We start from the raw sequence: 24709 nt of genomic DNA on the forward strand, positions 1-24709 counted from the left end.
CAGCATGTGATCCCAAGCCATCTGCATCTTTTTATTTGCTCATTTCAATGGTTTTTGAGTGAGAACTGAAGTGCCTACTAAGCACATCACATGGTGAGCCTCGTGGAAGGGCCTGCATACCACTGTGTGCCCTGTAGGTGCTGAAAGAGTAGAAGAATAATTTTCTTGGGCAAAGGACGTAATGAATTTTTGACTGTTGATTAATTCCAAATACTATAACTGCTGCTTTGTTTTCTGATTGCAGATGAATTCTCTACACTCTGTGGAAGTCAAAGGCCTGGCTTTTTCATTGACATTTATACAGGATTACCAGTTGGTGAGTTGTAATTTCTGTTTTGAACTAAATTCCATGCTACCTCTTCCTATGGAAGAGAGGAGGTTTGTTTTCCCAATTATTTTTTTCATGGGAGGAATAACAACTAAACAGTGTAATGGAGTTCACCCCTCCATTTAAGTCTAAGCCTGCAAACTTTCTGCCTAGCTCCTCCCAGCTTGCAGCAATGATATTTGCTGCTTATAGTTAAGGCAACATAAAGCTCCAAAGAAACCATAATCAGGCCTACATGAGCAGGGCATGGATACCAGGAATAAGAGGTCTGGGAGTAAGGCCAAACAGCATTTAGTCTGAGAGGAATTAGGAGTCTTTCCTTCAAACTAAAGCAGAGATTTAACCTGACATTTCACATCAGTTCCCCTGTGTATTGGTTTGACACAAAAATCCTGTTATCTGCTCAGCTGGAATATTTCTCACATATAGAATCATAGAATCATAGAATGGTTAGGGCTGGAAGGGACCTTCAAAGGTCATCTAGTCCAACCCCCCTGCAAGGAACAGGGATATCTCCAACTAGATCAGGTTGCTCAGGGCAACGCATGTTATTGTGTGTCACATTTGAATCATGAGTAACAAATTGCAAAACAAAAAGAGGGAGAAAATGAGCAATTCTAAGACAAGGAGTTGAATAAATCCCTACTGGGACTCCCTTTTGTTTTTATTCACACAGAAAGCAAATAGGAAGCAGATAATGTGCCCTGTAACGAACAGAGGCATTGTCTAGGCAGTAATCAGGTTCTTTAGCATTAAGCTGGTGCTGCGATGCAGCGTTCAGCTACTTAGATGGAACTATTTCTAGTAAAGCAGGGAATGCAATTTTTAAAGAAGTTACAGAAATGTAAAGTATTTATTATTTATCAGGTCATTTCTTAGAAGCAAACTAGCTATTAGCCCAAATTATTCCTGAGTCTGCTTGAGGTAACCGGGCCATTCATCAGTATCAGCAGGGAGACCTTGGATCATGCTAACATGCATAGGTAAAAGCTGCATCTGTAGCAGTGTGCCAGGAGTGGTGCAGTCTGCTCTGTCTGTCCTGCCACGTCGTAGAGTAATGCACATACAGGAGCCAACTGAAGCAGAAGGGCTGTCCCACAGAGGCCACCAGTAGCTCCCAGTGCATGCAGCACTGTGGGGACGCTGATTTACACGCAGCTTTACCTGTAGGAATCATAAGCTCTCCGTGCCACTTTGGGATCTTGGTAGGTCTCACTAGGTTGTAGCTCTCAACCTGCTGCTTTTGCACAGCAGCTGCTTGTGCCCCTTACTTCTGTAGGCACAGGGCATGGGAACAAGGTAGCGCCCACTCTGCAGAGAAATTGCTCTGTGTACCCTGTAATATTTGGTTACAGCTCTTACATGATGTTACTCTTCTGTTTGGATTGAAGTTCTGTATTTTTACTCCAGTTGGTTGTTTCAGCGGCAGAAGTAGTTCTACTTTTATTCATCCTTTATATAATCAGAAGAACTCAAAATTACAGAATCTAATATAGGAAATAAAGGGTTTGATCCAGCAGCAAAGTAAAAAAAAAAACCCACCACCATTATCTGATGGAAGCTCAACACAAACTGATAATTTCCCACCATATTATTTGTCTTGTGTACATCAGTGCATGTGGCAATTTTTAATAAAGGGAGAGGATTTGGGGGAATCTCTGAACTTTTTCCTGTTATAAGAATATTAAAGATGTATGACTTAAGGACCAAATAGGCAAGACATATAGTTGTAATAGCAGCTGTTGCGGTTTTTTTTGCCAAAATCGGTTACTTAACCCGGGTGTATATAGAACATTGGCAAACCATGGCTGACTGGCTTAATCAATCTAATTAATAGCATGCTGGCAGCCTGATGTTACCTGGCACTGGCACTTTCACACTGTTACATAAAACCATGAAAGTCTTTTCAAATTAACAAAGATAAATCAGTGCAAAACTAATTCTGACAAGTGTTTGCCTTCAGTCATGCTCTCCTGTATTAAACCAAAGACAGTTACATTCTCTGTTTGGCTCTTCACAATAACTCCACTGTAACACTCGGATGAGGAGGTTCATCAGGGCTGTGGATGGGAGCCATGAGGAAGGACGTGTGCTACCCTCTGCATTCCTATGTGGCAGGATATATCTTGGCTACAGTGAAGAGTCAGAACCTGAGGAAGTAGGAAATATCTACATTTCCACAGTTTGGAATGACTCACTGTCTATTGCAGTTGGGAACTTCTGATGCTCACATTATACGTTTGATAATTCTCTTAAGGATAAATGCTTAAGGACATACTCTGTAGCAGAAGATTTTGTGAAGTGCTGTTTACAATATTTTAAAAAATGTTTTCTTGCAGATATTGATGAATGCAGAGAGATTCCTGGAGTATGTGAAAATGGGATCTGTATAAACATGGTTGGCAGCTTCCGATGCGAGTGTCCTGTGGGTTTCTTCTACAATGACAAGCTACTGATCTGTGAAGGTAGAGTGCTGATCTTATTCAGAGAGATGGGATTTCACCAGCTGGCAATTCAGGCGCTGGCAAATCTCACATACTTGCAAGTAATCCTTAATGAGGGGAAAATACTGGTATCAGTGTAATAAGTCTATGTTAATTAAGACATTTTGAATTCTTTTGCATAGAAAATACCAGATTTTCCATCAGACATCTAAGGCCTTGAAGGAGCATGAGTCAGCAGTCATGGGAAGAAACATTGTTTTTCACATTTGACAGCAAAGCCAAGAAAAGAGTAGTAGTCTTGAGTCAGATCATAAGCACATTTTTTTTTAATTCCAAGATATTTTTTTCTAATAGAACAAAGATTTCTGTAAATAATATAAACACATGATAATTTTTTCCAGTTTAAACATTTACTCACATTGTATTAGTCAGTTTAATGGAGAAACTGAAGACAGCAGGATGAGTTGGTGCCTTTCTCTGGTGTGGGTTATGACTGCTGACAACACGGGTGCTGCAAGCAAAGCATTGAGAGCTTCAAGTAAAAGCATCTTCTGTCTGCTGCTTCTAACTGAAGCGCAGTTATATCTCTAGGGAAACAAAGTTCTCTTCTTGCAGCAGCTTAAGTAAGGCAAATTGGTCAAGTTTTTTTTTGGCCTAAAATTTTGTATTGTTTACATTGAAAACTACTAGTATCCAACCGGGATCTTGATGCTGTATTATGATCAAGGGAGATCCTCATAGTCCCCAGTGGAGATCTGTGCAGACATAGCAGCTTGCTTATCCTGATCACAGTCTTAAGACTGAAATCCTCCCAAGTGAGGTGTTGCAACAGGCCTTTCATGGGCCCTCCAACACCTTCAGAAAACCGTTATATAAAGTCTCTAAATAGGAATGAATTTTACAAATGGAGCATGTAGGTTTGAGATCATTTCAGGGAGATACCTAAATGTGACCAAATACCTACTTTCATCCATATATTTGTTTTTCAGAATTAAAAAGAAATTCCTATACTTGGCTACGGTAATACTCTTTACGCTTAAATCAAAGTGGTTTTGATGTCTTTCTAGTGCCAGTTTAACATAACGATCAAATTCCCTTTTCGTATTGGCAGATATTGATGAATGCCAAAATGGACCAGTGTGTCAGCAAAATGCGGAATGTGTCAACACAGCTGGTAGCTACCGTTGTGACTGTAAACCTGGCTACAGGTTCACATCAACTGGCCGCTGCACTGGTGAGTACTTCTAACTTGTTTGTGTAAGGGTCTGCAAAAAGTGGTAGGTTATAAAGGAAGTCTAAAAAAGCATATCTCCTCTTCAGAAAGATGATATACCATGAGATGATCTGGGCTCCAAGAACTCTCCTCTTAAAGTCTTCTAAGGCATCACATAAACATTCTGGTAATTCCCAAAAGACTAATTGGCCCACCCCACAGAGGTGTAAATGAGAGTTAATCACCTGAGTAGGTGTATGTCTTCCACTTTATCCCACCAACTGCTGACATTTTTATTTAGCCCATGTTGTGTCTGGGGAGGGAAGACCAAATGATTCACTACCTTTTGACTAGCTGTTTCTGACACTAAAAATTCAGTTGCGATCCTGACAGGGACTTTCCTCTGCATAAATTCTTTGATTTTCATTATAATTTGCTAAATGTGTTTTAGCAATTTATTTGCCACTTGTATTTTTACAAATAAATCACTGCTTGCTAGGGTCTCTGCTCATAAGGTGGACTTATCTGCTAGGCCATATGCAGTAACTAACTTAAAAAGCTTATTGTTAAACTTCCTAACTTTTCTGTGGATTTAAACAGGCTCCTGAACATTATTTTTAACTACTCACTGAGTGGGACTGCAGTTCTGTAATCTATTTGCTCTTTCTTCTAATATCATAGTCCAGAGAGGCATTCATGTTATCTTGATTACTTGAAGAATTGCAGAGATTTTAAAGACTGCTGTGAGCCAAGTAGCTGTAAATATTATATACATTTCTGAATAAAATAATAATTACAATGGAAACTAGTGACATTTTTCTTAGTATTTTGCTTCTGAGTACTTGAGTCTTAGGAAGTGTACTTTTCCCTGCAGTGCAGTTTTTCATTGTTTCATGTGACCCTTGAGGGAAAAGGATGTAGGGGCAACCAGAGCACTACCATGAGAACTAAAACTTTGCTTTGTTAAGCTATGCCGTGGCACATGTAAATATTCAATATGTTCCTAATGTAATTGTTGTTGTTATGGATTTGTTACAGCAGTACAGGAAGAGCCAGGGAAGGTTCTGATATGGCTTACAATACCCAACATGAATTGGCACAAACAGTAATACTTCCCTGTATTTTGCTCTTATTTTATATTCAGTGAAAATATAGTCACACAATTAGAATCAAAATAAAAGTGGTTGATAAAGTACTTGATGCAGCAAAGGAAGGAAATTCCCAACTGCTCTGCTGAGAGCAAAGAGTGCTAAGCACCTTGTGGCATTGGATCAGTCATGCTACTGCATGGAAAATGATCACACCCCAGTAGTTTATATGCTATTGAATCAAAACTGATGTATGACAGCCACTAGTACTACGAGTACTGCATTTGTCTTACTATCAAAATAGTGTTCTTCTGGTCCTGTCTGTTTTGGTATAATAAATAATTTTGCATATAAACTCATTTTTGGCACTTAAGAGAATTGTATCTCCAAATTTTTAAAGAAGTTACAATGTTTGCTGCTTGCTCCAAAAGAAGTGACTTCTCCCTGAGAATTTAATTTGCTATTCATTTGCCCACAGAGCACCAAAGAGAGTCATAGTTTTTCTTTTGTCTCTACTTTCCCGAGCTGAGAAGGAGTTCTTAAGACAGCATGTTATCCAGCATTGGTTTCCTTTCTGCCTCCTTTAGACTCTAATTAGCAGTAGTGTCATTAGTAGCATTGGTCCTCAGTGAACATCCATCCAAAGTTACTAATGGCCCCATTTGATGTACGGTAGTCCTGGGAACAGGGGCTGTTGGGATTGTCCGTGAGCTAAGCAGAGTGTAGAGAAGAGGAGGTAGAGGCAGGAAAACAAGATTTAGTACATGTAGTTCTTTGCAATTAGGAACAGCTTGACTCTTAGTTTTGCAATGAATTGGGGATGGTTTGGTAGGAAACTGCATCTGCTTTGCTTAAGTTGCATGTAAAAGAAAATTACTGAACACTTAAATCTAATTGATTCTAATAGAAGCTTATGGCAGCACCTCAGTTCTAGTCTTTTGGAGCTGCAGCAGACAAAACTCCAGACAGTGTATGGAATCAAACTGACTCTTGTCGGTGATGATGTTAACAGAAAGACCTCATTTGATTCATGTTTCTGATTTTTTACAGAAAAAAATGTGCTAAACAGCAAACATTTCGTTCTTTCTTGTTTTATTTCACTTACTATGGATAAAATCCTGGATTCTGCCTGAAAGCATTCATAAGAAGAGTAGCAGGAAGTAGCCAGCTGTTGAACTAGTGTGATAGATGCCCTGCTATTGTAAGGCAGCATATCACGTGCTGGCAGGGTAGCCTTCCCAATCTCTTTCTGCAGAATTACGCAATTGAGTGGTTGCTGCTGTTGACAAAACATATTCTGACTCCATATAGCAGTAATTCTTCTTGCTGTTTGAGCTTTGTCCAGTTTATAGGATCGTCACATTGCATGAGGCATGGATGCTACAACACCTAGTACACATGTACCCTTTTTATCTCTGCACAATAAGTAGATAAATCTACAATGCGTTTTATCTCTCAGTAAGCTTAGTGAGAAAAGTGTGGGATTCATCTTCTGTTGTGTGTGATTTCTGTGAGTTAATCAAGCAATTTGTGCTGTAATCAAATGTAGCTAAAAGCAAGTAGTTGCTTTCACGAGAAGGATACAAACTGTGATTTATACGTGGCTTTCATATCTGCTGCATAGTTAATGTAGAGTACTTGGAAATCTCCCCATACTATTTCACGTCATTAATTCTGCTTTTCAAAGCCACGGCGATATGCTTTCCCTCCAGCAAGAGTTTGTGCTTGGTAAACATAATTTTTACGCTACATTTTTTTTCAGCTCCACAAATGTTGGCAAAGGTAATTTACAAGCAAGTAGCCCCTTTTCCAAGATTTACTAAGTAATACTTTTGTCATTACTAAATTAAAAATACTATTTTAAATTAGGGCTGAGTGCTGGATTCTGACTATCATGGTTGCTGCTAATGCATCTTTCCAGCCAGTAGTTTAGACACCTTAACTTTCACTGTGCCTCTTTGTTTTCAGATCGGAATGAATGTCAAGAAATTCCCAATATCTGCAGCCATGGGCAGTGTATTGACACTGTTGGAAGTTTCTACTGCATTTGTCACAATGGATTCAAGACCAATGATGACAGAACAATGTGTATAGGCAAGTATATCAAATTAAGCTGTACTTAGGCTTCCATTAAGGTTGTTATTAAGTCTATCCTCTCTGTCATAAGGAGCTACATTACAGGAACTGAGATTGTGAGCCATTTACCACCAGGCAAAGACGCAAAAACACCATAGCTGGCAATTAGGAAGCTGATAATGAATGAAGAACATCTTATTACAGTAGATTGAACCTCTAAAAATATATACCCTGTCTAATGAACTGCTAATGCTTTCGTTTTTCAAGAAAATGTTCCATTCTTCTTAGAATTTTCTGAAGCATTTTGTCTCATTTATTCCTTTAGGCAAGCAATTCAATAGATGAATATTGCAATGCAGCAATTGTATACAGCCCACTTGTTAACAGAGTAAGTGAAGGGTAGATTTCTTGCCAGAAAAGTGCCCTTTTCAGAAACAGAGTCATCTTCATAAAGAAGGAAATTCTGTATTTAACCTGTTCACAGCTGTTAGCATTGTGTCTGTTGTCCGAGCAAAATGAGGAGATTTCAGAATGCTTATGATTAGACATAGCTTAGAATTCCTTTGGGAAGGGTGAGATAAGAGCCGCAGGAAGATAAATGGTTATTGGACCCTTGATTATTTTTGTAGATGCTAATATCAAGTGTATAAACCTGGGTAACATCATCTGTTTGGGAGATACGACAATCTTTTTCCCTTCTATTCACTGTGTTGGCAGTGGGTTATTTCTCTTGCCTATGGGATATCTACAGGCTTTCCTTTCCCCATCAGTGATTAAAATTCTTGCTGCTTGTTTTCTCCTCTTTGTAGATATTAACGAGTGTGAGAGGGACGCCTGTGGCAATGGAACCTGCAGAAACACCATTGGCTCTTTCAACTGCCGCTGCAATTTGGGGTTCATCCTCTCACACAACAATGACTGCATAGGTAAGGAGTGCTGAGTCCAGTTACGTGTTTCTAGGACTTTCTACTTCTAATGAAAGTGCCGTTAGTATCATCTTCTCTGTTGAGTTAGGATTGCAACCTGCATGGTCTGTGTGATTAAAGACAAAATCTGGTTTCTTCAGTCTGAAAAGGTCTCTCTGATTCTGCGCTCCTCACTTTTCTATAGCCACTTAAATGTTTGCATTTCATATATGCCATTCCTTTTTTTACTCTTGCTTTGATAATTTTACAGCCTAGACCAGTATTGGTATTTTCCCCTCACGTGCTCTTGAAACAGGAGATTATTTATGAATTATCAGTTACTGTGCTGATATAGTAGAAACAGACACCTCACCTCCTCAATTTCACTTGTTGCAGGTGTGTGTTATGTATTTTTCAATGTTATTTTTCTTAGATGTGGACGAGTGTGCAAGTGGAAATGGAATGCTCTGCAGGAACGGTCAGTGCGTGAACACGATCGGGTCCTTCCAGTGTCTTTGTAATGACGGCTATGAGGTGGCTCTGGACGGAAGGACTTGTGTTGGTGAGTGCTTTCTGGGTAGATAAAAAGTGCAGCAAATCTTGAGGAGATATTCTTAGTAAAACGGTAGAAGAGGTCAGAGAGAACTGTCACACTGTGGTCGTTGTACCTAGCAGAAGAAAACAATGACAATAGGATGAGAAGAGGACTCTTCTCCTGCTCCTGGGAAGTTCCACTATCAGTTTGTTGGAATCAAAATTGAAGCAGCCTCAGCCACAGATTTATTGAGATAACAACAATCATCTCAAACAAAGTGTCTTCTTTTAGATGTCAACGAGTGTGCACTGGACCCTGGAAAATGCTCACCAGGCACATGTCAGAACTTGGATGGGTCGTTCAGATGTATCTGTCCTCCTGGATACATCCTGCAGAATGACAAATGTGAAGGTATGTATAGAACAATCCTTGTTCTGTCCTGCTTCCTAGCTACTCACAGCTGTTATTGCTTTCTTATGTCTGAACATGAGTAAGGTTTAGTCTTTTGTGGCAGTGTACAGTTCTGAACTGTAGCCACTAGCAAGTCACTCCGAAAAAAAAAGTTTCACCAACTTTTGTTGGTGTGAACCAGAACTACCTGATCTGATCCTAAGAAAAGTCTAATCCTAGGCTGTTTGGTTGATGGTATATTGCTGAGGTTTGCCCACTGCATGAGAGTTTGAAAACTAACCCTAGATTTTGCAACTAAATTTATTCTTCCTCTTTCTGTCTTTTCCTTTTTGTTTTTCAAATCTGAGATCAGTGATGATGAAAGGTTACATTTTATGTAGTACAGCTCTCAGTGTAGACATTTTGATTTCTCATCTCTTTAATTACTTTTCATACAGACATTGATGAGTGTGTGGAACAGCCAGAAATTTGTGCCCTGGGCACATGCAGCAACACTCCAGGCAGTTTCAAATGTCTGTGTCCAGAAGGCTTTGTGTTGTCTTCCACGGGAAGGCGATGCCAAGGTGAGTTCATTCCTATTTTCTGGCATTTTAGAATTTGTTGTTTTATAAAAGCCTTATTAGCTGCCTGTTTCTAATATAATGAGTAGACTGGACTTCAAGCAGTGTTTTTTCACAAGGAAAACATGATAATTCTGTAGTTGGAGCCAGGTTCTGTCTTGCCCTGACATCTGTTTGTCATTAAAGAGAACATTGCAATAAAAGGAGTGAATATAATGTTAAATGCACCAGGTTAAGTGAGGAAATTATGTTGTCCTGCAGCCCTTTCTTGCACTCCTGTAAGAAATGTTGAGGCTACCTGGACTCTGTATAGACTGTGATGTGTCTGACAAGGAGATGGAGCATGAACACACGCAGGAGACTACTGCAGTGCTCTGCCAGAGGCAGCATTTCCAGGAATAAGGCTGTTCTTAGCACTTTCATATTCTCCATAACACTTGTTATATGCTATTCTTCTCCACAGATGTGTGGGTGGAAGAAAGATTGATGGAAAAAATTTGCAAATAGTGTTGTGTGGACAATAAGTACCACCTATCTGCTTAGAAAAGTCCAAAGCATCTTTTGACTTCTAGATTACTGCATACACCGTTCAGAGCCTAAGTGTGAGCACTAAGAGATCAGCTACTAATAGCTGAACATCTAGTAATGAAAAGCCACAGGTTAGTTTATTTTGTGGATAAAGAACAAGCACAGCAATTAGAGAGTGAGTTATTTTAAAGACCTCAGGAATTATTAAATAGATACATCGTTAAATGTCCTATACGCCGTGTGCACAGAGGGAACCACTGATGAGTAAGACCTTTATAAGGACCTCTGTAGTTATGCTTGGCACAAAACAGTGATGCTTGTTGACACCATAGTGAGTTCTTCACTTCACAGTGGGCTAAATTAAACTGTGGTTTTGGTAAAAATGAATCCAACCTGCAGTAAACGTTCATCCAAGTCTCCAAACCACCATGCAGTTTGGCACAGTTATTTCACTTAGCTTCAAGAAAGCAGCATGGCTGTTTTAGCTGTGCTTTTGTAGCTTGTAAATGAGGTTTCTTCAGTCTGAGGATATTGTTCTCTTCAGGTAATGAAAAAAAAAAAATCACAAAATACCCCAAGAAACAAAATCACAAAAAAAGAATGCAGTCTAGTCTTCTCCTTTATGAAAACAGACCACTGTTTCACACATAACATCAGAGGAAAATGCACACTTGTGTGTATGAACTTTGTGTGCTTCTCCCCATCCCCTGAAGAAGACTGATTTTTTTCAAGTGTCTCAGACCAAACAAAGTTTTGTTTAAAACTTTGCATTACCTAGGACTTCTGTAAAATCTGGACATTGCCCAGCACTGATGCTGCAGCCGGAAAACTAGATGAGCAGCTGCTTCCACAACTGCCCTGTTGCTGTCCCCCTGCCAATACAGGGAGCTGCCAGCTCTCTGCCTGCTGGATGCTTGTGGTCTGTGATCTCAGCTCTGCTCCAGCGCCCTGGTTACCCAGCTGAAGGGAGTAAAATGTAGTGCCACAGGGCCAATTTCCTTTGCTTGTGTGTACTTCAGGGAAGAAAAAGGAAGGAAAGCGCTATTGAAAATTACCTCTCATTTTAACACTACACAGTGTTATCATTGCAAGTTGATCAAAATCTCTTGGCTCAGATGATTCTTCCTAATAATGGAATATAAATAAATTAAAGCAAAATTCATTTTTTACAAAGAGGACTGAGGATAAGAGGGGAGTACAGTCCTTCCACCTCTGCTGGACAAAAGAGAAAACCTGCTCCTTTTCCATGACTGAAGTAGGACACACTGTCCCGTAGCTTTCCTTTACTGTGGTAGAGAACTCCCCTTCCTCTTCAGATCTTCCCCAGTCAGAGACAATAATGGTCCTTCTTGATAGACTCAGATGGAAGCTGGGTGTTTTGTTGGGAGGGCCTCCTGTAATTTTACAATTAACACCTCTAAGTGAAAACTGCCAAAGTGACTCTAACTGCTCATAACAAGTTTTCCTCTTTACAGATCTGAGAGTAAGTTACTGCTTTACCAAATTTGAAGATGGAAAATGTTCTGTGCCGAAGTCCCGAAACCACTCCAAACAAGAGTGTTGCTGCGCCTTGAAGGGACAGGGATGGGGAGATCCCTGTGAACTCTGCCCAGAGGAAGCAGATGGTGCGTTATTGACTAGGTTACCTTACGGTAATGATAGCCTCTCACAACTGAAAGAAGATTGGGATTCTCATAAGAAGGAATTAGGAAAAATAATTATCCAGAGGTGTTTAACCCTAACGATTGTCATTGCTCTCTGTAAAGTAGATGCCGTTGCAGTCTCAAAAACCATATTCCTTGCATAGTCCAGTCTCAAGCATATTCTTTGTTTGCTTATAGGTTTGTTAGTATAATTAGGTGCAGAGTGTTTTGCTCTGGGAGTATGGTATACTGAAAGAAGAAAGCAGTAGGTCCTTGATAGACTCTGAGTGGAAATACCTGCAAGACAAATGGAATTCATCTAAATGTAAATCAGTATAAGAAGGGATACCATAAACATGAAATTAATTTAAAAAAAAACCAAGTTGATCTAGTGATCCACATCTGAATCACCCTGTTACATTTTGTAACTATATTTTGTTACTAAAAAAAAATCTAAATTTGCAATCTTATTGATATGAATAACTGGTAAAAATAGCAGGGAATGACAAAACACAGATCTTGATGAAGGAAAGCCTCCCTGGACTGTTGCTAAAGAAGCACTTTCCTTTGGTAGTATCCTCTGTAAGACCAAGTAACTAGACATCAAGCAAGTCAAATGGCCTTTGTACCATCATGATGCAATTTGCTGCGCAGGCTTTAATTCATGCTGACAAATGTGGTTAACAGCATGACTGGTTTCAGCAATACATTAATACAGTTCATTTCATTAATAAGTCATGTAAATATTTTGCAGACACTCCTTGCAAAAGCCAAGGGAAGAAAAGAGAATCAGATGTGCTGGTTGCAATATTCCTCCTAGGCTTATTGCTTGTACATGTTTCATTCCGTTGCCCCAGAGCACTTGAACTAAAGTCAGTTCGAAAAGCATGGTATACATTGCAGCATTTCCTTGAAGTGCGAGCACATATGTTTTTCACAGTTCAAACTATTCTCCAATGATGATATCAAGGCTCATCTTTTCTCATCTTTTAAAGAAGAAATACGTTTAAGAGAGCAGCCCTGAGAAGAAGATCTTGGGGGTGTTGGTTGATGAGAAGCTCAACATGAGCCGGCAATGTGCTCTTGCAGCCCAGAAAGCCAACCATATCCTGGGCTTCATCAAAAGAAGGGCAGCCAGCAGGTTGAGGGACATGATCCTCCACCTCTACTCTGCTCTCGTTGAGACCCCACCTGGAATACTGCATTCAGCTCTGGGCCCCCAACATACTAAGGACATGGAGCTGTTGGAGCGAGTCCAAAGGAGGGCCACAAAGATGATCCGAGGGCTGGAGGACCTCTCTTATAAAGACAGGCTGAGAGAGTTGGGGTTCTTCAGCCTGGAGAAGAGAAGGTTCTGGGGAGACCTTCTAGCAGCCTTCCAGTACCTAAAGGGGGCCTAAAAGAAAGCTGGAGAGAGACTTTTTACATAGGCCTGTGGTGATAGGACAAGCAGTAATGGCTTTAAACTGAAAGGGGATAGATTTAGCTTAGATAGAGGGAAGAAATTTTTCACTCTGCAGATGGTGAAGCACTGGAATAGCTTGCCCAAAGAAGCTGTGGATGCCCCATCCCTGAAAGTGTTCAAGGCCAGGCTGGATTGGGCTTTGAGCAACCTCATCTAGTGGAAGGTGTCTCTTCCCATGGCAGGAGGGTTGTCACTAGATGATCTTTAAGGTCCCTTCCAACCCAAACCATTCTATGATTCTATGATAAGATGTCTGAGTCTTCTAGGAAACTTATGTCTTGGCATGTTGTGGTCAGTGGAATTGTTTGATTTATCTTTTTGTAAATACTCGTTTGTCATCTCATGCATGTTTCCCATCATCTAGTGTCTGAATGCAGACTGGTCAGCTCACACGTATGTGCTGCCTGAGTTTCCTTCTGAAGGCTTGAGCAACAGGCAGGTTTTGTGCTGCCCAGCTGCACAGGCTGAGTTTCCCACTCGGAGCCTAGCAGTGCGCCAGACCATTTGTTGTTTTCGGTGCAAGTGTGCATCTACATTTACTTCTATTTTGTTCAACCTCAGTAAAGATCAGCTAGTATGTTTCAACTAAAGGAAGTGTAACATTTGTTATGTCTGTGGTTGTGTTATACTGCTGCACTGTAAACCTCTTTGTGGCCTACTGAATTTGCAAAAGAAAAAGTGAAATCTTGTCAAGGGTTCTGTGATGTTCTGAGCATGGTTACTAGAGATACTCAGCAGCATCTTGAGATGATTTGAATTACAGTCTTGTGTCTGCTCAAAATACAGTTTAGAGGGGAGAGGTGAAGAGTTAGTTTCAGTTGCAAAACTTGTGGTTTTTTTGTATGTGTGTCAGACCCAAAACTAGAGGAGTTTCCAAAGTTGAAGAGCCTTTATGATTATATGCATGTTCATTGCATTTTATAATTAACTAAATTATAAGTTTATACGTTTACATACTGTATTTCTGGTTTTGGACATGAGGAGGATGAATTGATATCAGTGGTCACTTGTGTAGCTCATGGGTAATGCTGATCATTAAGATAGAATTTAACGTATGTGCAACCTGATCTAATTGAAGATGTCTCTGCTCACTGCAAGGGGGTTGGACTAGATGACTTTTAAAGGTCACTTCCAACCCAGACTATTGTCTCATTACATGATATGGTTTGATTTTTTTTTTTTTTTTTTTTAAAACAGAGGCATTCAGACAGATTTGTCCATTTGGAATTGGCATCCTTGTTGGACCTGGTGATGCAAGACTGGGTAAGTGTCTGAACTACAGAATGCCGTCGTTGCATCAGCATGGCGTTTTCTACCTATAAGCCATTCTCCCTTTCAATTGAGTAGAAAACCTCTGCAACTATTTCCAAAGGCCATATATTGTGAAAATTTCCATACTTTTTTTTTTTCAATTGTTTATACCAATTCTGAATTCAAGCTTCAATATCTCCTATATCAGAAATTAGAGTAGCATATTTGGCTTTTTAATTTATGCTGAGCAGACTTGCTAGGCAAAGTAACTCTAGAATCTAGAGAATGGGTCACATAGCATACCTGTCTTTTCTTTTACAATATATGTAGCCTGTTTACAGTAAATGGTTTTGATCCTCCAGAAGTGCAAACCACAGTTTCCCAGATCCCTTCAGTACATTCTGTTCTCTCCCAAGAAAAACAGCGCTTCAGCCTTATTGGCAAAAGTTTTCATTTAAGGAGCGCTGGATGACTACTGCTTTTCATATCTACTCCTCTCCCTGTAGCCCCAGTTGGAGTGGGTTTTTATCTGGCATTTAGAATCAGTTTCTCGTCTGCATTCTGAAATCTGGCCTGCAAGACAAATTCTGTGCCCTCATCCTAATATATCAAAATTCAAATATTAGTATTTTTTTGTGATCTCAGGAATATTTCTTGCCAGAACAACACTTGTTCTTTGAGAGAAGTCTAAAAGCATACGAAGTGAATTGCACTTACTGTGTTATTTGTATTTCTGGTTAAGATGTGGATGAGTGCCTTGATCCAGATAACTGTAAATTTGGGCAGTGTATCAACACAGATGGGTCTTTCCGCTGTGAATGTCCATATGGTTACATCCTACAAGGAGCTCAGTGTGTGGGTAAGTATAGCTGTTTCATCTTTCATTTTAAAGAATCTCCTGAATTGCTAAGTATGTCATTAAGGAGTAGTGGGGTTATGTTATTCTAATGTTGTGGAGTCTCCGTCCTTGCTGGTGCTTAAAACCTGCCAGGGCAGGGCCTGAGCAATCTGCTCCAAGTTGGTCCTGCTCTGGCTGAGTGTTTGGCCCAGATAACCTCTAATGATCCCAAATTATGGCAGGACTCTGTGACTCTAATTCAATAACTTAAGTGAGTTCTTAGATTCTGTATTTTTGTATTTTTTTGATTGCATATCAACAGCTTAGATTTTATACCTTTTTAATGAAGTATTACCATGTATTTTTGCCTTGATTTAACTGCTTGCAGATACTGATGAATGTGCTGTTGGAAATCCATGTGGAAATGGAACTTGCAGGAATGTGGTAGGAGGTTTTGAATGCACCTGTGTTGAGGGATTTGAGCCTGGACCGATGATGACCTGTGAAGGTGAGACTCGCATGTGTTAAAGACTGTCATTGTAGTTGTGTGCTGAAGCAGTTTCCTGATTTCGGAAACAACTGAGGAGAGTAAAGCAGTTTAAAAAGAAAAATGTGGACGTTTGGATCAGTGCATCTTTATCTAAATCAGAAAAATAAGTTCCTCCTTCCTGTATCCACCTTGAACTGTGATACCTTTTTCTAACTGGTGACTGGGTGAACAGGCTTTCAGGTAGTACCTGCTAAGGGACTGCCAGGAGAGGAGCATGTTGAGGTACAGTCTCTCCAGAACAGTCCTTAGAAATGCTGCTTACTGTGTCTATGGTTTTTGCTTGCCTCCTAGATGACCCTTGAGTGAAGAGAATCACTGTGGATGATAAAAATGGAAAATGGGTTGCTTGGTTTTGTTAGGGAAGAAACAGGGAACAAACCAGAAAATATAAATTACAGAACTAGACGATTGCCAGGGTACCCCTGTGTTAAATATTTTTCATGCTTTGGTGTATTGTTTCAAAAATAAAAATTTGCAAATGCACAAAGAAGGGAGGAATAAGGAAGATCAGAGGTATAGCAGGGACACACAGCAAATTAGTTAGACTAGAATTTTTCAGTATGGAGAACGTGTTTGAAGAGATACATGACTTAAATTTACAAAGCCACAAATAATAAAGGTACCAAAAATTGAGGAAACATGTCAGAGTAGTGGAACACTCTGCTGCAGCATATTAGTGAGTCCACATGTGTAAATTGACCAAGAAAGAGATTGTGAAAGTTTATGTGGGAATTAAGCTTGATAGTTGCGTTGTGGCTTTTGGCCGTGGAAGTCCTTAAACTGAGAGGCTGTATCAGGGGAAAGATCTCTGCCTACATGGTATGGGTTTTTTTAGTACTTTTCTGCTCCTGTTATAACCAGAGAGAGGAGAACGTGCTAGGGACATTCTGACACACTCTTCTGACCCAACACAGCTGTACTTAAATTATCTGCCACAATCTGTTTGTTTGCAAGCCCTTACAAAAGGGTGCTCCTATTTTCGCATCAGCTGGCGTTAGTTTTATATATACAGTTAAAGCTTGACTTAAGACCCTTCCCTGTGGAATTTGGGTGAAAGCTCAAATTGCGGAGAAGTTAGCACTGAGTGCATAAACATCATTATATAGCAGTAATTACTCAGGTAGCCCTGAGCCTACGTAAATGCACTTCAGAATAACGTTTCTAGTAGGATATTGGTTTATGGAATTCAGTGTACAAAGAAGCTCAATTAGTGCATCTAGAGTTTAAAAATAACCAGTCATAAAAACTGAGCCTAGATGTAGAAAAGATAGCATTTTAACTGAGACTGTATTTTGGCAGCATGGATCTGGAAATTATTTCCATTGGCTGCTTGCTGTTGAAGATACTGAAACTTCAGGTAGCTGTGCAAATATCCTGGAATGTCTGGTGCCTGTTCCTATATAGAAATCCATAAAGAGTAGAACCAGGAGTCCCCAACTATTATAATTTAGCCCTCAGTAAACAGGGATCTGTGGTGTTGCCGATACCTGAAACTTGTGCACTCAGGTCTAAAAGCATGTTTCACTTCCCCCATTGTCTTTGTCCCTCCAAATCCAGATGTTAACGAGTGCATTCAGAACCCTCTGCTCTGCGCTTTCCGTTGTGTGAACACTTTTGGATCCTATGAATGCAAGTGCCCCGCAGGGTACGTTCTGCGAGAGGACCGGAGAATGTGCAGAGGTAAAGCTCCTACCAGACTCTCACAGTTATGAGATAATGATTTCAAATTCCTCCAGGGGTAGGGCTCTGACTCACTGCACTGTTGGGCCAGAGTTTTAATCCCAGGAAGTAACTGAGTCAGAAAGAATTTGGGATGAAATTCTATGGTTTGCGTTATGCAGTTGATTGTATTGTCCCTGTCCTGCCCGTAAACTTATACATCTGCATAAAGTGAGGTCATGTCAGATGATCTGATTTTGTCCTGCCCTGAAAATGGGCATTTGGGAGAAATCAATTTGCTCTAGGCTAGTATATCTTATGGTTAGTTTAGCCCAATAGAAGTGTGTGTAGAGTTTGATTACAATTGAAATTCCAAAGTCAGAATTTACTATTGTGAATTTCCAGGATTGTCTCCCTGTATATTGAAGTCTAAACCTTGTGTTTTAGATCAGAATGAATGTGAAGAAGGAATTCATGACTGTGACTCAAAACAGATGGAGTGCAAAAACCTCATTGGCACCTATATGTGTATCTGTGGACCAGGTTATCAGCGCAGACCAGATGGGGAAGGTTGTATAGGTAAGTGACATTAAAGTGTTGAAGCTCATGAAACACGCAGTTCCTCAGCAGAGCTGAAAATTTTGGATTTAACGAAGTTTTAAGGAACTCGGAAGAAGAATTACACAACTACCTGTGTAATGGATGTACTGGTGCTATATATGCTTTGCTTCACTGTTCAGGTGTGCACACATGTGGGCAGCAAGTAGAAAATCTGAACGTGGCTGTCTTTACCATCATGCTGCTGCTGAATTGCTCTGAATGGAGAAAGCAGAGAATTGTGCCCGTTGCTGTAAGCTTGATTATCTCTGTTAGCATGAATGAGAGTAGATCTGAATTGGTTTTAAACTTTGAATGGCATTCAGAAGTGCAGCTGTAACTGTGAAAAATTTTGAAAACCAGTGAGGAAGATATTGCAGAGAAAACATAGTAGCAAAATATATAATATTACGAGATAGATGGTCATCTTGTCTCTGAAAATCGAGTAAAAGAGACTTTTTATAAAAATTTAGAAAAATTACACAAGTTTAAACAGGCAGAATGCACAACTGAAGAACTCCATACAAACTTCTCTAACCTGCATTAATCCACTTAATGGACTTAGTTTTTGTCATATCATTTCAAAAACACAGATGAGAATGAATGTCAGACCAAACCTGGGATCTGCGAGAACGGCCGTTGTGTAAACACAGTGGGGAGCTACAGATGTGAATGCAATGAGGGATTCACTGCCAGTGACACCCAGAACGAGTGCCTTGGTAAGTCGCCCATCAACACCCTAATGAGCTGTCGCTTCTGTTATCAGCAGAAACTGTGGTTGAACTTAAACTTAGAAATGTGTAGTGAGTAAACATGCTCTTGAATTTCCATGCCTTCAGGAAGGGGCCTTTGCAAGTAGGTGCCCTCCTGCGAGTTCATTCTTTCCATGCTCACCGTGTGCCTGCTTCAGTCAGTTCGGCTGGGTTGACTCGCTGGGAGAGCTGACTGTTTGGTGGCTCCAGTCAGCTGGGAATTACTCTGCCTTTTCTTTGGTCTCAATTTTCAGCCAGTCCTTTTTCTCTGGGTTCAAACAGACGGATGTATTTTTATAAGCATAATGTAACCAATCTTCCACCTTTTGCTAAATTTCCTGTCTTTTTTGTTTCCCTTAGACGTCGTGCTTTCTTTCTTACTGCTGGTAGTCTTTCACTGCAGGGTGAAGTATGCCCTTTCTTTTATATTTCTGACTAAATTCCTAATATCTCATGACCCTCTGGAGCTTGTCACCATTAAGATTCTCTGTGATGCATAATTTGTCTTCCAGACAACAGGGAGGGCTACTGCTTCACTGAAGTCTTACAAAGTATGTGTCAAATCGGATCAAGCAACAGGAACTCTGTCACCAAGTCTGAATGCTGCTGTGACGGTGGCCGAGGCTGGGGGCAAAACTGCGAGGTCTGCCCCTTCCCAGGCACCGTGGCCTTCAAGAAGCTTTGCCCTCATGGCCGAGGATACATGTCTAATGGAGCAGGTACTGACTTTTCCATTAAAGGCCCTCTTATACAATGTCAAGTTCAGTGGTAAATTATAAACTCTTTCTTTTTGCATATTTGAACACTGTGAGGTCTGAAATATTTTGGGTATCAGTTGACATTTTCTCAGAGTTTTCATGTAGTCCTTTGTGAGGAGGGTGAATAGCCAAAGGCATCCATCTCAACTTGGCAGATACTTATTTTGCATGCTGGTTGACTGACATGCACTTGAATGGGAATTCACACTCTCAAGTTTTAATGTTCTTCAGGTACAGATGAGGAGCTATTTGTGTACATGGAAGCAAAGTGATGTTTGATTTATGGAGGCTAACATATGATCAGCTCCGGTGGTTCGCTTCCACTTAAGTCTTGCTCATTGCGTTTGAAAGTTAGATTAATGCTCCATTCCATATTTTCCCACTTAGTATTTCTCCTTAATCCGTCCAATATTTTATTATTTTACATATATTTTTATTTTGTGTAGCGTACGGTTTTCTTTCATGTCAGGTCACAAGAATCTATTGAAGCTGTATAAAATCAGTTCTCGTTCTGCTGTGAACTAACCCTCATTTAATTGCAGATATTGATGAGTGCAAAGTTATTCATGATGTCTGCCGTAATGGGGAATGCATCAATGAGAGGGGATCTTATCGTTGTCACTGCAACCTTGGCTATACGACAGATATAACTGGCACTCTTTGCATAGGTAGGTTTTTCATTATGCTATATGTATGTAAAGTTTATTGCTAAGAGATGACTTGGAGAAGGAAATACAAAGATTTTGAAAAATGAAAAAAGAAAATGTCATTCGTTAGAATGCTTTGGGGATTTTGATTTCCTTCTGATATCTCCTGAGCATTTTGAAAAATGTTATCACAAATATTGGTTATCAACACTGAAGTATCTGGTTTTGCTTCTTCTAGATCTGAATGAATGTAATGAGTCTCCAAAACCTTGCAATTTCATCTGCAAAAACACAGAGGGGAGCTTCCAGTGTTCATGTCCGAAAGGGTACATCCTGCAAGAAGATGGGAGAAGCTGCAAAGGTAAAAATCAAGAAAATAATTTACTGCAGAAGCTCTGTGTTTCACATGCAAATCCCAATCCAACGACATTTAAATGATGTAAATCTGTTGTCTTATTTGCATGAGTATTTTCACTAAAGACAGTGGAAGTGGCCTGCACAGGATAGAGCTGGTGTTTCATTTAGTTCTTTGATAATCTGCATGAAGAGTAAATCCACAGGAATTTTTGCAGGCTGATGGCAGCTGATCTTAAAAACTCCATAACCAGTGGCATATATGGTTGGTCTTATTTTGTTAAGCATGTCGGTTTAAGCTGTATTTTTTAGTGATAAATATATCTTAATGGTTGCTAAGATGAGTGTGGTTTGCAGCGCATTATCCAGGATCGAGTTTTAACCTGCTGCATGCTGAGTAAGGAACAGCAGTGCAGGAGAGATTTTGAAATGTTTATTATAATTTCATTTATTTATGTATCTTGGTAGCAAAGATCTGACTGAAACCGCACAAGTTAGAGCAACAATTCTAAACTTGGCACGAGAAGTGACAGTGTACTTTGTCATTAGCATTTAAATATTTCTTTTGGAGTAATAGCATGCTTCAGTGCAATACCGTTTTGCAGTCTGCCACTGCTTCTCATGAAGATGGTGACTTCCCATTTATTCACTGCAGTGAGAGCAGACATTTGTTATGTAACAGCATCTTTCCGACAGATGAGAGGGATGACTGTAATCCAGCGTTATCTTGGACACTAGTGTAGCTCCAAAGTCCCATTCATTTACCTGTGGGGCCTCATGTGAGAGGAACTGGAAGTCAGCATGGAAAGTGAGGTGCAGATTCAAAAGGCTTTATTTGATACATTATTTATTTGCAACCACTTTTCTCTAAGTCCAGCAGAACTGTCAGATCCTCCACAGGGAACATAAATGAAAGATATTTTCTTGGGGTTTTTTTAGATCTTGATGAATGCGCAACAAAGCAGCACAACTGCCAGTTCCTTTGCGTCAACACTATTGGGGGTTTCACTTGTAAATGTCCTCCTGGATTCACTCAGCACCACACAGCCTGCATTGGTAAGTGATGGGGGAATGTAGACACAGATTTGGGATTTATTACTGACTCTTATTCGGGAAGCAAAGCAGCAAGGAGGTGAGATCAGCTTCCTGAGAAACCAAATGGAAACATAGGCCAGGTTCTGATCCCAGTCCCACCAGAACAGAAGATGCAAAGAGGGCTTCCCTCCTACCTTCCCTAGTTTTCATAATCCATGTCTTTGAATTTTGCACTTGTAAGAATCAGACAGTAAAACCAGCAATTTGTAATTCTTGCCTTACCCTTTCTTACCTATTGAGCAAAAAAATAGTTATATTTCTGTTCCTGTAGTTCATTGCAGGACCCACATTAGAGATCATGTCAAGGCTTCTTGAAATAGTAAGCATGGAACATAAATCTCTGCAGTTTTCCTTTAAACACATACTCAGTAGTCTGTGGAAATGTTAAACAAAACTACTTCCAGCAAAACCCTTGTCTGCTCTGCAAGTTGGATCCTGCTTGTGACAGTCTGGTGATCCTGTGGTATTGGTATGAATTTGGGGTTGTTTGAAGACTAGAACATCAAACTCCATATTCTTGGTGAAGAAAGAGTGTTTCACTTTCCTTAGCTGTTGTTAATGTTCTCAGATGAGAAAAAAAAATGGCGATGTAAGCTCTCCTTCTGTAGTGCAGAGTCAGAAATGGAGAAGGCAGTAAGGCAGCTATGTTACTCGTATTTCTTTACCTCTTGTCACAAACCGTTCCTCGTTAGCATTGCTAAATGATCATCTTTGCAACAAGGAATAAAAACTAACGCTTAGGCTTTGGTTTCCTTCAGATAATAACGAGTGTGCTACGGAAATCAATTTATGTGGGGCGAAGGGCATTTGCCAGAATACACCAGGAAGTTTTGTTTGTGAGTGCCAACGTGGCTTCTCACTCGATCAAACTGGGCTTAGCTGTGAAGGTAGGTACAACATACACTGCGTTTAACTTAGTCTTCTCATGCTTCCTGCATCTTCTCTCAGCCTTACTGTCATCCAAGGAGGGACCTGTGGTGTAAACACCAAAGCTTATGGAGTAAGCATGTGTAGACTGAAGAGGAGTGGGTATGGAAATTTAGCAACAAGACGATATTTCTCTTCATGGGCCTGAATAAATAGATATATTTGCAGGAAGCTAAAGAGCTGGGTGGATATTTTCTGAGGAGACTTCAGTTTAGCCTGGAATGTTTTAGTTTAAGCATTTTAAGTTCAGTGAACTTCTGTTCAATCCTGCATGGATTTCTGAGGGACTCACCAAGGACAGAAAGTCTTGCATCTCCAGGGCAACCTGCTAAAGAGAGAGTTCAAGGACTGCTGACTTTATTCCTCTGGGTCCCTAGAGCCTCTAGAGCCTCTCCTGGGATAGAGTTTGGTTTGCTTTGAAAAGAGATATCCTGGGATTCCTGGATTGGATAGAAGCAAGGAGCTGTCTGCTATGGAGCTGGGAGCCTCAGGAAAGCCTTGGGAGTCCCATACACAAATGGCTTTGTGCTGTCCACTCCATAGCAGAATGCAAGAACTCTGAAAATTGTGGCTGAATTTGAACTTTCAGTTATTTTCAGCCTTAAGTTACTTGCTGTGGAGTCAGAAATCCAAACATGAAAGCCCCAAAGTGGTCTCCCAGCACTATTTGGGTTTTTGGAAGATCCATAAATATACCTTTATATAGAGATATATGAATATATATGATTATTTGTAATATACTTTTCAAATATAGCATAATTTGAGCTTCTCTCCCAAAACTCAGAGTGTACACTCTATCTCACCTTTTTTAGATGTTGATGAATGTGATGGAAACCACCGGTGTCAGCATGGCTGCCAAAATATCATTGGAGGATACAGGTGTAGCTGCCCACAAGGATATCTTCAGCATTACCAATGGAACCAATGTGTCGGCAAGTCACTTTTTTAAATTCATACATGAAAATGCATCTTACCTTTGTTAGCAGCAAGAAGTGAAGGGCAATGGTGCAGTTTGCCATTTTCTTTCTCTGATTCTAATTTAATAAATCCAGTGGAGTGTCATCACAAATGTGCGCTCCTGTGAAAGGCAGAGTGGATACGAAGCACCCAGTAGCCCATGTCCTGCTTCAGCAAGTGTTTAAGCACAAAATTATCCTTGAAGGTGCTGGAAGTTGTATTGACTCTGAGGGAGCTTGTGTTACTCGTGTATTTTGTGGTCTGAACAAAGGAAGTCTTACTCAGCTGTGCAGCAGTCTCTGCTCAGACACAGGTCCTGCCTGAGAGCTGATGGTGGGTTGAATGTGTCAGACTCAGAACCACAAGTTTGGTTTGTTAAATTGTGAAATTAAACTTCTGGCCCAAAGTATCTAAAATTCTATTAAAATCCTGGTTGATCTGTGCTTTCATAATTCTTACAACACCTACAGGAAAGCTGCTGTGTTTAAGCCTCTGCTCTGTATGGAATTAACCTTTGTCATACCTGAGCAAAGCTTCTACTATCTGTCTAAAGATGCTTCCTTGCAGCTTTGGGATACAGTTTATTACAAGTGCTTACACAATGATTCTGGTTATAAATAACAAATGCTACTGCTCTCTGGTGAATTAAAATGCTATTTCTTCCCTATCTAAACTTTGGTTCTATCTCAAATCTCTGAGCCCTTGTAGAAGGGGCTGCGTGTGCAGAGCGTTGATGCTGGATATGACTTGAGCAGACTGAACTGGGTCCTCTGCAGAAGTCACGGGAAAAGTTTCTGTATGTTTCAGCAGTGTAGCATGTAGCATATTCGAAGAAGAGAAACATGAACCGTTTTTCCTCTAGCGACAGTTATGTGTGGTTTTAGTCACATTTAATGGGCTTTGTACAAGCTAGTCTTGTGTGGACACCCGGAGATGTGTTTGATGACCTCTTTGAGAACAAAGGGCTTCATAACTCTTTGTTTGGCTTTCTTTGCTTTCAGAAACATAAAAATGCCTTTGCTTGTTATCACTGTGGTGCTCTAGGGAGGTCTCTGCTTTTCATTATGCTTACCAAACCTCCTGACATTTTGTGCGGTCCTTGCCATGACGTTTTGCTTGCTTGTGCTC

General features: G+C 40.2%; 1 protein-coding gene across 1 annotated transcript in view; it reads left to right on the top strand.

Moving 5' to 3' along the window:
* The window catches only part of FBN1 (fibrillin 1), a 156323-nt gene that overhangs the window by 125190 nt on the left and 6424 nt on the right, over positions 1 to 24709 (top strand). The window contains exons 42-62 of the mRNA XM_086620462.1: positions 245 to 316; positions 2668 to 2793; positions 3884 to 4006; positions 7042 to 7167; positions 7959 to 8075; positions 8488 to 8616; positions 8881 to 9000; positions 9438 to 9563; positions 11564 to 11713; positions 14394 to 14459; positions 15190 to 15306; positions 15674 to 15793; positions 17393 to 17515; positions 17942 to 18073; positions 18685 to 18810; positions 19356 to 19562; positions 20144 to 20269; positions 20487 to 20609; positions 21542 to 21658; positions 22456 to 22584; positions 23437 to 23556. Of these exons, the coding sequence (XP_086476588.1) occupies positions 245 to 316; positions 2668 to 2793; positions 3884 to 4006; positions 7042 to 7167; positions 7959 to 8075; positions 8488 to 8616; positions 8881 to 9000; positions 9438 to 9563; positions 11564 to 11713; positions 14394 to 14459; positions 15190 to 15306; positions 15674 to 15793; positions 17393 to 17515; positions 17942 to 18073; positions 18685 to 18810; positions 19356 to 19562; positions 20144 to 20269; positions 20487 to 20609; positions 21542 to 21658; positions 22456 to 22584; positions 23437 to 23556 (2595 nt within the window). The remainder of the gene's footprint in view (positions 1 to 244; positions 317 to 2667; positions 2794 to 3883; positions 4007 to 7041; positions 7168 to 7958; positions 8076 to 8487; positions 8617 to 8880; positions 9001 to 9437; positions 9564 to 11563; positions 11714 to 14393; positions 14460 to 15189; positions 15307 to 15673; positions 15794 to 17392; positions 17516 to 17941; positions 18074 to 18684; positions 18811 to 19355; positions 19563 to 20143; positions 20270 to 20486; positions 20610 to 21541; positions 21659 to 22455; positions 22585 to 23436; positions 23557 to 24709) is intronic.

Source organism: Tauraco erythrolophus, chromosome 14 (genome assembly GCF_009769465.1).
Source record: "Tauraco erythrolophus isolate bTauEry1 chromosome 14, bTauEry1.pri, whole genome shotgun sequence".
Lineage (NCBI taxonomy): Eukaryota > Metazoa > Chordata > Aves > Musophagiformes > Musophagidae > Tauraco > Tauraco erythrolophus.